The sequence below is a fragment of the Urocampus carinirostris genome, chromosome 13, assembly GCF_059441175.1.
Source record: "Urocampus carinirostris isolate Australia breed hairy pipefish chromosome 13, RoL_Ucar_1.0, whole genome shotgun sequence".
NCBI classification, from domain to species: Eukaryota; Metazoa; Chordata; class Actinopteri; order Syngnathiformes; family Syngnathidae; genus Urocampus; species Urocampus carinirostris.
The window spans coordinates 19,255,482-19,267,850 of record NC_142361.1 but is presented as its reverse complement, the minus strand read 5'-3'; the positions used below and the strand labels follow the sequence as shown (position 1 = coordinate 19,267,850).

The 12,369-nt window shown below is 39.6% G+C and overlaps 2 protein-coding genes and 1 non-coding gene across 3 annotated transcripts in view; all 3 read left to right on the top strand.

Moving 5' to 3' along the window:
• The window catches only part of arfgef3 (ARFGEF family member 3), a 42,098-nt gene extending 38,903 nt beyond the window's left edge, over positions 1 to 3,195 (top strand). The window contains exon 42 of the mRNA XM_088351353.1: positions 1,526 to 3,195. Within this exon, the coding sequence (XP_088207479.1) occupies positions 1,526 to 1,717 (192 nt within the window). The 3' untranslated portion in view covers positions 1,718 to 3,195. The remainder of the gene's footprint in view (positions 1 to 1,525) is intronic.
• Positions 3,196 to 4,387: 1,192 nt separating this feature from the next.
• On the top strand, positions 4,388 to 4,459 carry trnae-uuc (transfer RNA glutamic acid (anticodon UUC)). The gene has a single exon. It is a non-coding gene; the product is annotated as a tRNA-Glu (tRNA).
• A 1,634-nt stretch (positions 4,460 to 6,093) lies between these two features.
• Positions 6,094 to 12,369, top strand: part of hectd2 (HECT domain containing 2) — a 34,075-nt gene continuing 27,799 nt past the window's right edge. Inside the window, exons 1-2 of the mRNA XM_088351445.1 lie at positions 6,094 to 6,410; positions 11,045 to 11,168. Of these exons, the coding sequence (XP_088207571.1) occupies positions 6,369 to 6,410; positions 11,045 to 11,168 (166 nt within the window). The 5' untranslated portion in view covers positions 6,094 to 6,368. The remainder of the gene's footprint in view (positions 6,411 to 11,044; positions 11,169 to 12,369) is intronic.

The following is a 12,369-nucleotide window of genomic DNA, read 5'->3' as shown; positions in this document are numbered from 1 at the left end:
AGTAACCCACTATTGAAACAAGTAGTTAAATAATCTGATAATTATTAAATTGTTCTTAAATTTAGCATAAAGTTGATTTAATTATGTGGCAAATGATAATAAACAAGAAAGATTGTTCCGTAAAAAAAAACATGTTTTATTAAACATACTACAATAAACAAAAGATATATAAAAATTGTCTATCTAAAACCAAGGAGGCAAGGGTGCTCGGAAGTACCGTCTGTATTTGTGTATAGCGCGCACTTTTTTTGTACCTTAAAAAAACTTAGTTCTGGTACGTGTTAAATACGATGTTTTATGGTAGTACATTACCGTACTTGAGCAATGATTGATCAGTCGAAAAATATCACTGACGGCATTCGCACAACAATTGATGCAACGGGATTTGAACCCGGATTGTAGCGGTTAGAACGCCGATTCTTTAACAGTAGACACTGGGGTTATGATGAAACAGGAAAAGGCTTTAGCTTTTATCGTATCATCACACTATTGTGACTCTAGGTGACACTTTGTTGGATTATGTTGGGCAATGATTCAAATAATTGATTGAAAATGTAAACTATGAATACAATACCAAAATAACATTTTAAACTTAGTCCGATTTTGTGTATATAAAGAATTTAAATCATGGCCCCTTGAATTCAGTTACGTGATACAAAGAGTAGAAATAGTGTGATAATAAGACAAAATTGGATAACATTGCCTGTGTCATCTATAACCCTAGTGGTCTAGCTACTAAGCATCAGTCCTCTAACTGCCACGATCCAGATTTGAATCCCATTGCGATAGTGCTCGAACACAACGACCTACAATGCTTAGTTTGAGCCGAGAATAAGTGAAACCGAATTTAATACCGTTTTTTACCTGTTATACACCAATAAATATGGTACATTTAGTGGTCAACTGCAAAGTGTGTAACAAAAGTACTAAACAATTCTCAACAGTTTGAAATAAATTGTTTTTAACAACTGACGTTTGTTGTTCGGACTGCACGCATTTTATTTTAAATATGTTTGTTGGGCACAGTCTGGCATAACGCTCAAGCTCTCTCTTATAATGAAATATAAGCATATGAAATGTGTAATGCATGTCATCGAAACTGTATTGGCTTAAATGTTACTTAAATCTTACTGAGGCGAGTCAGACTCAGTTTAACTGTCACGACTGTTCTCTTTCAATGTCTGCAACACAGAGTTACTGCCATGATACTCAAGGTCTGCTTTTCAAACTTTGCAAATAATCTTTGTATTCGCTGTATACAGGCTAAAACAATCTTTTGTACTCTTACTTGGTGGTCACATCGTTATGTTTGTACATGTTACCACCCGAGACGGAGACACTTTTGCACATGAGACACTCTCAGCAGAGATGCCTTACTTTTTTGGAAAAACGTGTCCGACAACGATAGTCGACAACAGAATTCCATTGTCAACTACTTCTATTATTGATTTTGGTCGACAACATTGACTAGTTGTTGGAGCCCTATACAGCATACAACTCACGTGGTTGCTTTTGTTCTTCTCAGGCGTGGAGCGACATGGTGGCCACGGCGCTAATCGAAGTCTTGTGCCTTCCGGACACGGCCTTTGCGGCGCTTCAGCCGGCGCTCTTCCCGAGCGTGTGCCAGTTATCGTGCCACGTTAGCGACGGCGCCGTGCGCCGAGGCTTGCACGATTGGCTACTTCGTGTTGGGCGTCTCTACGACATAGCAGCATGACGGCTGCCGACTGTTGCAGCTTACTTGACGTTCGATGTACTTGACAACTTTTCAGACTTTTACCCGATTGTGAGGAGCCAAAGATTGTGACAAAAGTAGCGATGGAAACTACCGTATTTTCCGCACTATAATCCCCACCCCCAAAACAAAGTTGTATTTTTATATACAAGGCGCACTGGACTATCAGGTGCATTGAATTATAACTACAGTAAGAGCTACCATACTTACTTGTGTATAAGGGATTAAACCCGGGTCGTGGCAGTGGGAGCGCAGAAACCGACTAGACCACTTTGGATAAAGATGACATATGAAAAGCGATTCAATTTCACACTTCCACACTTTTACTCACATTGCTAGAAGGGAATGTTCGAGAATGTAGAAAACAATAAACACATAAAAGCACGACGAAGAAAATGACTCTTTGTTTGGTGTATCTGATGATGAATCAGAGTTTGTATTTGTTTATCTTTCAGGTCAAAATGTCTGTTTTCTCCATTCTCTAACATTCAGACACTGTAAAAATAGTTTATAACAATGTGATCAAATCCAATTGCCATGGTTGCCATGGCGCCCAATTGTCCCCGCCGTGTGGCGCCAGCTTCTGTCACGGTTGCCATGGCGCCCAATTGGTCCCGCCCACGGACACCAGCTGAAGCTCGTTGACGGACTGCTCCCTGTCACTAATAATACGCTGTCCTGTGAGTTGCCTTTTGCCGGAGCGTCTGCGAAACTCTGTTTTGACACATAAAGCCCTGAGAATCTCAGTTTTTTTCCTGTGTTTTTGTTCCTGTTTTGCTTTCGCCACGATCTCTTTTATTTTGACAACCTCGCGTTCCGAGCAATCTACTCCCCGCGACCAACGATCTTTGGATCGAGTGTGCGCTCCTTTCTCTTCTCCGCAGTAAACTGTGAGTAACGTTACGCTTGTGGGTTCTGCTTCCTGTCCTGGTCCTGACACCAATGCCTTTTCATGTGTCATCTGTGGTATCGTTTCACTATTCTTAACCCCTGCGACCTGGGTTCTATTCCCGTTGCGCACACTGTTTTGCAATTTGTGTCCGGGATGTTTTTCGATTGTTTAATCGTTGTACAACTACACTACTACCGTAAAACCTCGGCACACCGGGTAATAAGTCGTCCCTTTCCATTTCTGGCCAATTTAGCCTTATAGTCCGGACAATACGTTACCTCTCGCGCACTGTGCTTTTTGAACATATTCTTGTCAATCGCCTGCTGTATTTAACGTGTTATTGATGTCATCGTGTTATTTATTCTTTTGTGTTATTGAAGTTATAATGATTGCTATGCAGCACCCAAAGCAGATATGTCCAACGGCCTTTAAATAATATTGGCGAGGGCACTTGTGATATTTGTGTTGGTCGCCAGTAGAGGACGCTTTTGTTCCTGCTGATGCTTCGCATTGCTGTCGTTCTTATTTAATATAAGGTTTCCAAATAAACGCTGTTGCTATAAACGTATCACAGAATGCTTTCAGTGGCTACTCTTCATTTTCATTAAGGTGTGCTTGCTATTTAAAGAAGCGAAAATGCCAAATTTTAAATTAGATACACAAAATTGATTAAATCAAATATAATCCAGTAAAGGAGTACATTTGAATATAAACTTCACTATATACCTTTATTTAAAATAAACAATTTAACACATATATATGTGTAGAAAATGTTTTTATTATAATCTTTTCAGGCACAATCAATGATTGAAGGGACAGTGTGTGTGGTTGGACCACAAGCTTTTGCCGTGGTGATGTAGTGCACTGGTCTCCAACATGGTGCCCGTGGGCACTAATATGCCCCCTAAGGACAGCTGAGGTGCCCGCAGACCTAAAATAGCTGGGTCATAGTTATTTTCATGTAAAATGATCTTTTTTTTAATCTATTTAACGCTACTTCCAATAAACAACCTGGTAATAATAAAGTAACAACATAGTTATAACATGATAAGTAGAAATCAAATTGAAATGCGTATAAAACTGGGTGCACTTGCCGCTAACTTGCAACAAAAAGTAGCTCTCAGCTTGAAAAGCGATGGAGAACCTTGGTGTAGTGCAACTGAATCGGAGTGCTACAAAGCACAATAAAGAATAAAAATTCTGGAGACTCCGGGGTGACCAAATTGCAACATTTTCTTATTTTGTCCAGCCTTTTGGAGATTTTGTTTCGGGGTACATGTGGCAGCAAGATGGCGGACACTTATCTCTTCTTACCTGAGGTGAGGCTCATATTATGTAAAAATAATGCTAATTTCTCGACCTACGAGCATACATCCCACCCAACCTTTTGCAGTAGCCCTAGTTGTTACGTGCTCTATTATCTCTCTCCAGAATACTTAAAAACAAACAAACATGTGCTTGTTTAAAACCGAAAATGGGGGGAAAATACCTAAACAAATTTAATGCGATTGTTGGAGTTGTTTATTCACGCACAAAACTTAGTCTCGCTTTAAAATTTAGCAGCCGTTAAATAAATTGCGTGTCTGGAGTGATGATTAAGGCAGTAGTGAGTAAACTACGAGTGTTTTATACGAATGTTAATCTGAAAGGCCGTTTCTCCCCATTACTCAAATACATATATTGTCTTTCTATCAAGCAAAGTATCACAGGATGCGTAACAGTACTCTTTAATACCTTTCCCGGGTCGATACTGTTCAGCGTCCCATATGGTCTAGCGGTTAGGATTCCTGGTTTTCACCCAGGCGGCCCGGGTTCGACTCCCGGTATGGGAACATCTTTTGTCTCGACTTGAATAAACATAGCGGAACAACGTGTCTTTGTGAACATGTTTCGAAAAATTATTGGCAGCCATTTAAACTCGAAGCAGTGAGATTTGGCGCACTTCTCTATAATTTATATTTTCCAGTCAGAGACGCAAGAAGAAAAAATAATTCTTACAGCGCTCTCACTTAGCCCTTTTTCCACCACCCCCGCAAAAACATTCTCCTCCCATGAGTACAACTTTGTTCACCTCTAGTGATGAGAAGTGTCTCTTTCGGCTTTGCTCACTTAAAAGAGCCGGCTTTTTCGACTCCCAAAAGCTTTTTAGATTTTTTAATGTTGTCTTGAACTATATATTACCAATAATAACGAATAAATAATTAATTTTGAAAATGTATCGTATTTGCTAATATATTGTAATAGCCCTTATTGTTTCGATAGTCAGTGGACAGAAGGAAGGAAGGAAGGAAGGAAGGAAGGAAGGAAGGAAGGAAGGAAGGAAGGAAGGAAGGAAGGGAAGGAAAGAAGAGAGGGATAGAGCGAAGGAGGGAGAGAGGGAAGGAGGAAAGAGAGGGAGAGAGACAGGGACACAAAGAGAAAACAAGAAAGAAAGAAGAAAGAAAGAAAGAAAGAAAGGAACAGAGAGGGAGAGGTAAAACAGAGAGTTAAAAGACAGAACGAGTAATAGTAAAAGAGAAAAAGAAAGATTAAAAGAGAAACAGACAGAGAAAGAGAGAGTGACTGATCGAGAGAGGTAAAGAGAGAAAGTGATTGAAAAAGAAAGATAGAGAGTAATAAAGAGAGAGGGAGAGGTGAAAAGACAGAACGAGTAATAGTAAAAGAGAAAAAGAAAGATTAAAAGAGAAACAGACAGAGAAAGAGAGAGTGACTGATCGAGAGAGGTAAAGAGAGAAAGTGATTGAAAAAGAAAGATAGAGAGTAATAAAGAGAGAGGGAGAGGTAGCTAAACAGATAGAGAGGGAGAGAAGTAGAGTCAGAGCAGGGGAGAGAAATAGAGGGAGGGAGAGAAAGAGAAACAGGGAGATGAGAAAGAGAGAGATAAAAGAGAAAGTAAGTGAGCCAGAAAGAGAGAGATAAACAGAAATAGAGAGAGTGTGAGAAAAAGAGAAATAGCAGAAAAAAGAGAGTTTAATAGAGCGAAAAATGACAGTGGGTTGTAGTTATGCCGTAAAATGGAACAGGATAGTCTTAAATATGATGAAAAACAATAGATCGAACCTTTTAAAAAAGTAAAACCAAACAAAAATGTGAATTACGCAACTGCCTTGAAATGGTCCAGTCCATTTGATTCCAAGCACCGCTTTTGCCCCCTTCCACCCTCCTCTTTTGCCTGTCTAATGTCACTTGCGGCATAGCGGCGGAGTCTGTGGAGGCTCCGGTGTATTACAGTGAGATTTTGTAATACAGTAGTTATAGTTAACAACAATTTTAGCACTCGGTAGCATGACTTAGTTATCATCAACAGTTATTGCTTCTCGTTTTTTTTTTTGTTTTGTTTTTATCAACAGGAACTCAACCTAAAATCCACCTTGGTTCTATTACACCTCATTGGAAGCATTTAACATCCAAGAGCCGGTTCATAACGCCATTTCGTTCTCGAATGACATATCACCAGTCTCCTCCCCCTCCCCCAATATGGCGGCGACCCACTCGGGGCGTCTTGTTGACTAATTACCTACGACGCGACCAGGCGAAATTTGTCTTTTTGTCTTTTGTAACATCGCCTTTTTGTTTTTGTTTTTGTTGTTTTTGTCTCTGTTGACATGAAGAAACTCGGGAATCTGGCGTGCGTGCGCACGCGCGGGCACGTGCTCGGCAACGGCGAGAAGACAGCGACGACCGCTCGGGACTCCTCGGAGACGCTCGGCTGACTTTTCTGTGTCTTAAACGCGACTAGGGATGGATTCAAGAGATTGTCACAAGCTGCCTCCCATTTTCAATGTAAGAAAAAAACTCTACAAAATAAACTCCCTCTCGTCTTTAACAAGATTTGAAGTGACAGCAAAGCGGTTAGTTTTTCATCCGAGGCGTTTTTTTTTGCGCGACATAACGCAAATTCAACAGTTCATCACTTCAGTCAACCTAAAGTGTTGGGCAATTTACTTTAAAGGGGTAATTAGTTGTAGTTTCTCACTACTTCTTCCAAAAAGTAACTCTGTTGGTTACTTAATTACTCTATAGGGGTGGTATCCAACCTGCTGCCCGCGGGCACTAGGGTGCCCTCTGAGGACTGCTGAGGTGCCCGCTGAAATGTTATGAGGACATACCTGTCAACCTGTACGTTTTTGCCGTACAAAGTACGTTTACTATGCATTTAAGACGTGTACGACGTACAAGAAAATCGGTACGGAAAAACGCAAATTTGTCTATTATGGGTACCATTCGGTAAACAACTATCACGAAACCGCAAATCAATCACGTCTAACGAGTTTTCCGCAGTAGCCTCTATCTCGGTATTGTTTTTTTAGTTGCAAACGAAGCGAGCGGTTTGATGCTACTGTGTGCATGCGTCTGCCGCTTGGGGATTTCCCATCATGGCATCATTCCGAAAAAAAATATGGTGTAAGGCTATTTTGTATTTTATAAGGGAAAATACGACAGTTTGTACGGGGATGGAGCCGTGGAGGTTGACAGGTATGTGAGGATATCCCACCAGTGCTGGGTGATTGTGATTTTTCTGGTAAAATGCATTTTTCCTGTGGTTATTCATTCATCCATCCATCCATCAATTATCTGCACCACTTATCCTCAGTAGGGTCAAGTCATGTTTATTTGTATAGCCCTTAATTACAAAGAGTCTCAGAGGGCTGTACAGACCACAGATTATTGCAAACCACTGACTATTATTACACCAATGAGGAAACCTTGAGAAGGGACCGCACATGAAGTAATCCCCCTTCAGAATGATCAGGCTGCAACGGATGTTACAATAACAAACAATACATAGATTTCTGTTTATTACTTATTTGCCTGTCCCTAAAGAATGGACAGAAGTTTATTTATGGATTTGTCCCAGCCGACAGAGCACTGCGGCTAATTGGCTTTAGGTATGGTAGTTTTATTTAATTTTTGTTCAAATCTTCAGTAAGTTCAATAAAAAATGAGAATTTTTTATTATTATTTGCCACATAACTGAATCAAGTACAAGCTTATCAATCCATCCATCCATTAACTGCACTGCTTATCCTCTGTTGAGTCGCGGGTGGGCTGGAGCCCATCCCAGCTATTTTCGGGTAGTGGGCAGGGGACACCCTGAACTAGTTGCCAGGGCACACAGAGACAGACTCACCCGCTTATTTACACCTAAGGACAATTTGAACCGGCCAATTAACCTGTCAGGCATGTATTTGGAATGTGGGAGGAAACCAGAGTGCCCGGAGGAAACAAGGGGAGAACATGAAAACTCCACACAGGGAGGTTAGATCTCATGACCTCGGAATTGTGCCGCACACGCACTAACCACTCCGCCACTCATCTTTCATTATTTATCTTCCCCCTTTTATCTTCCTCTCATTTCTTTCATTCTCTTTTTAATCTCTCTTCACTCTGTGAGTTTATCTTTCTCTCTCTCTCTCTTCCTCTCTATCTCACTGTTTTTCTCTTCTACTCTTTATTATCTTTCTGTTTCTTTTCTCTCTTTCTTCTTTCTACTTAACCTAATAATTACATGGTAACGACATAGTACATAGCACTTATAAGTAGTGAAAATTAGCTCTCAGCTCTGTAGTAAAAGTAACTAGCTACCAGGGAACATTAGATTATTAAGATAGAGTATGTTGTCACTATCGTATGAGTTTTCCAGCTATATTTGTTTTATTTCTTACTCATAACATTATTACTTTGTTAATCAAATTGTTCATTTAGTTAATTATAAATGCACACCATATTTATCTGCATATTTTAATTAGAAATTATTTGCTCAATATACTTTCAAATCAGTGTACTTCTTAGCAATGGTCTTATCACACAACCTTGAACATGATTTCCCTTATTAAGCTATACTAACCTTGCAAACACAACACATCATCTATTCACTCACAGTAGGACAGACTATGTAACAAAAAAAAACGGGTCAATTGTGTAAACAAGTTGATTTTACTTTCCAAATTAACAACACAAATTCTTTCTGCATCTTTCAGAATTTAATTTTACTATTATACGTAACGGTCGGATTTTGCAGACTTTATCAGTTCTAACTTTCAAAATTTAGTTTAAAATAAATGATTGAGAAAGGATAACATTTCCCCGTTTACCACGATAATATTGGTAATCTACGATGACGTTGTCGTGTGCTACCAGTGACCGAGGTGATCCGAATTAAAACCAAAGTGGGAAAGAGATTGGTCTAATAAAAATTACTTGTTGTTCTTTCCGTACAAAAAAAATGTTTAAAGGCGTACACTATTTGAAATAATTGAAAAACTGGGAAAACGTATGAGTTGACAGGTAAGGAATTGTCAAATCTTCCTAGCAGGAAAGCTGTTCTTTTTTTCTTTCATCATTTTTTTTTTCAGTCAACGGCCTATGGAGGACAGATCTGGTATACAGTATATAGATATCAAAGTTAAAATAGATACCTACAAATATATACAACAAAATAAACAAACACATTAAAAAAATATGTGATACCTAAATAAGTCACAAAAACTAAATTCATTCACAAATGTATGCATGTTTTTATTTAATTTGTCACATAGAGGCTTACTCGTTCATCGCGGGGTTGCGTCACAAAAAATGTCCAAAAGAGGCGAATTTAATTCTTATACTATTACAACATTTTTGGTACACTGAAACCACAGAAAAAAAACTTTTATTTTACAAGTGCGAGCATTTGTTTACCAAAATATAGGACCCTATAAACGTTTTATATAATAATAAGGGGAAAGACTGTTTAGCCTATCAGGATGCAGGACACATTGCATGATACATATCGGTGTACTAGCGAAACCATGAAAGTAAAACGCGTTATAGTGAGGGCTCACTTATTATGGATATTTTTGTAACGTAACCCCCGTTATAAACAAGGATGACTGTATACGACAAAAAAGCCAAAATAAATAAAATGTATAAATATGTGAAGACATTTAATTTGTCATATTTTGGTATCACGTGATTTTGTTTTAGTTATTCATTTATTAAAACGGCATATATTTGTGGGTATTTGTTTGTATTTCTACATATGACAGGAATGGTCCTCCATATCCGCCTCCTTCCACAAAAAAGAAGGCATTTGTTGATAAAAACGTGACTGGGTCATGGTAAACAACAGTATACTTTTCATTTGAGGTTTTGATTGTTACTCTTTTTTTAAATCAAGCATTTGAACAGAGTGACAGTCCTCATTATTGCCTGTGATGAGCATCACAGTGTAGACGCTCCCCGACTTACGAACAAGATACGTTGTGGATGCTCATTTGTAAGTTGAATTAATTCATAAGTTGCACAAGTGCTATATTTTGCATGACATTTATTTTTGAGGCTTATAAAAATATGTAAAGGCTTGTACGAGTAAAAATAAACATACAGTATAATATTTGATAAAATAATTCAGTTTAACTTACTTTTAGAAGATGGGCTTCAATAGTTCCTCCTCCAAAACGAGAAGATGAGGGTTGCTCTGTATCTCCCTTGGAGCGTGTGGTGGCCAAAAAAGTGATCCAACGATGACTGCATATTTTTATTCTTCTTGTTGTAAATGATGAGGTAGCACTGTATGGCATCATTCATTCGATTTGCAACCTTTGTGCAACGTTCAATATTTGGGTCTTGCTGCTCGAAGAGTGCGATGGCTCTATCCATGAGTGAAAACCCCTCGGCCAAGAGTTTTGTGAACGTGGCGCTGCTGCTGATCCTCGAGCCAATTGGTGAGAAGTTTCTCCATATCATCTAAGATTTTCCCTGTTCTCTTGCAAATGAGGGTCGATTGCATCGGCACTGCACCTTTCACGTGCTGCATTATGCGATCTCAGTTTTTGTCAATGGTATCGATGGTCGAATGATTCATGTTGAAATTACGTGCAACGTCCACCATTTTCACTCCCACATCAATCTTCCTTATTATCGCCTCTTTCATCTCAAACGAAATGGCTCGCCTCTTTTTTCCACTTCCACCCTTACTATCTGTAGAAGCATTTTGCTTTTCACCGACCATATTTGTATGGACGCAAGAGATTCGATATTCAAAACGTTGATGTTCGTAGTGGAGATACAGTACAGTCGGACGAATTGGGACGAGGAAGCGGATTTCTTCTTCGGGGTGGATGCTGGATGACCTCTCACAGCGCCACACGCCGGTAGCGGCGGAAAGAAGCACTACAGTACTGTCCTGTACTCGGAAAAAGGTGTGCATAATACAGACTCTAACTTACAGCAATGTCCGGATATTTTTCAACATCCCGAAAAAACGATTGTATGCGCCGTTATTCTTAAGGCGAATGTTCATAAGTAGGGGAACGTCTCTATTAGTGCCGTTCTGATGGTCGGGGATTAGTTTAGCCAGCAGCAGGCAGTCTCTTTGTGTTTATGTGTCATTATCAGTACACTCCCATATTTATTGATGATGCCTGTGTCTGCAGGTTCCGGGTCGCAAGTGTAAACCTCAGCTGCCGTCTCTGGGGAGCCTCATCAATACACTCCATCACCGGAGGACTAGGGTCAAGGATTCCAACGTGGCTGCTGCACCATTCGCCTTCAAGCACGGTCAGTTGCTTTTTTTTTGTGGGGGGGGGTGTTTGTTTCCTAAAGGCGGAAAAGTGAAATGCTTGTGTTGTAACACGCGAGAGTCGATTATGTCGTGACAGTCCTCCTTTTGGTTCTGCCTGCTGCCTAATCCGCAGAGCAATTGTGGCCGGCAGGTCACCGTGGCGACAGTCGCCGCGGTGACAGAGGCTGCAAGGATTGAGCCAAGCACCTTAAAGTAGAATAAAAGAGAGAGTAGAATGATCAATGGTTGATTATAAGGCTGAGGATGCGGCAACTCTTACTGAAGCATCTCTTGAGCCACAATACAAGCGGACTGATCATAACGAAGAATAAACAGTCAGGAGATGCAACTTGAAAAATTGGTATAGACCTCAAAGAAATTGCTCCATATCTTCCTCCATCCATCCAACTGTTTCCTCAATTTTTTTATCTTAATTGATGAACTAATCCTGAATTATTATTTTGAATAATTGCAATATACCAATTTGCTTGTCCTTTCTTTGGTTGTTTTGATCTTTATTGAGGGTGAGGCACAGTCAGATTCACAAATAAATGAAGATCTTATTCATCATTTGATTGGCAGAGCAAAAAGCAATATGCAATCTGCATCGAAGAAAATGTTTTACTGTCTGACTTTGAGGTAGGGTGCGTAATTTGAGGTGTACCTAAAAAGTTTTAAAATAAATATTTTCTTGATTAAATATGTGTTAACAATGCCCAACTGATTTCAAAGAGCCTTTATACAGTGGTGCCTCTGGTTAAGAATTTAATTGGTTCTGGAAGTAGCTTTAGTAACCTGAAAACTTGGTAAGTAGAGATGCATTTTGTATCTGTAGACGCTCCCCTACTTACGACCATTCAACGTAACACAACAGTTCTGAGAATTCATCCAAGAAAACCGAGTTTGGTGTCCCGGGGCAAGATAGTCACTACAAAAATTGGCGGTGACATCGAGGAGGACCGCATGACAATGGCCTCAAATGCCTTTAATTTATTAGAGGCACGGCGAGTAAATTTTACTATATTTTTAGATATAAGTGCCACTCCCTTCTTCAAAGAGCGTGCTACATAAGAGCTGTCACAATTAAGGGTAGAAGCTTCATTTAGTCATAAGAACTCATGCGTCTTCAACCAGGTTTCACAAACACCAATCTGGCTAAGATTGTGATGACGAATAAGATCATTAACAACAAGTAGA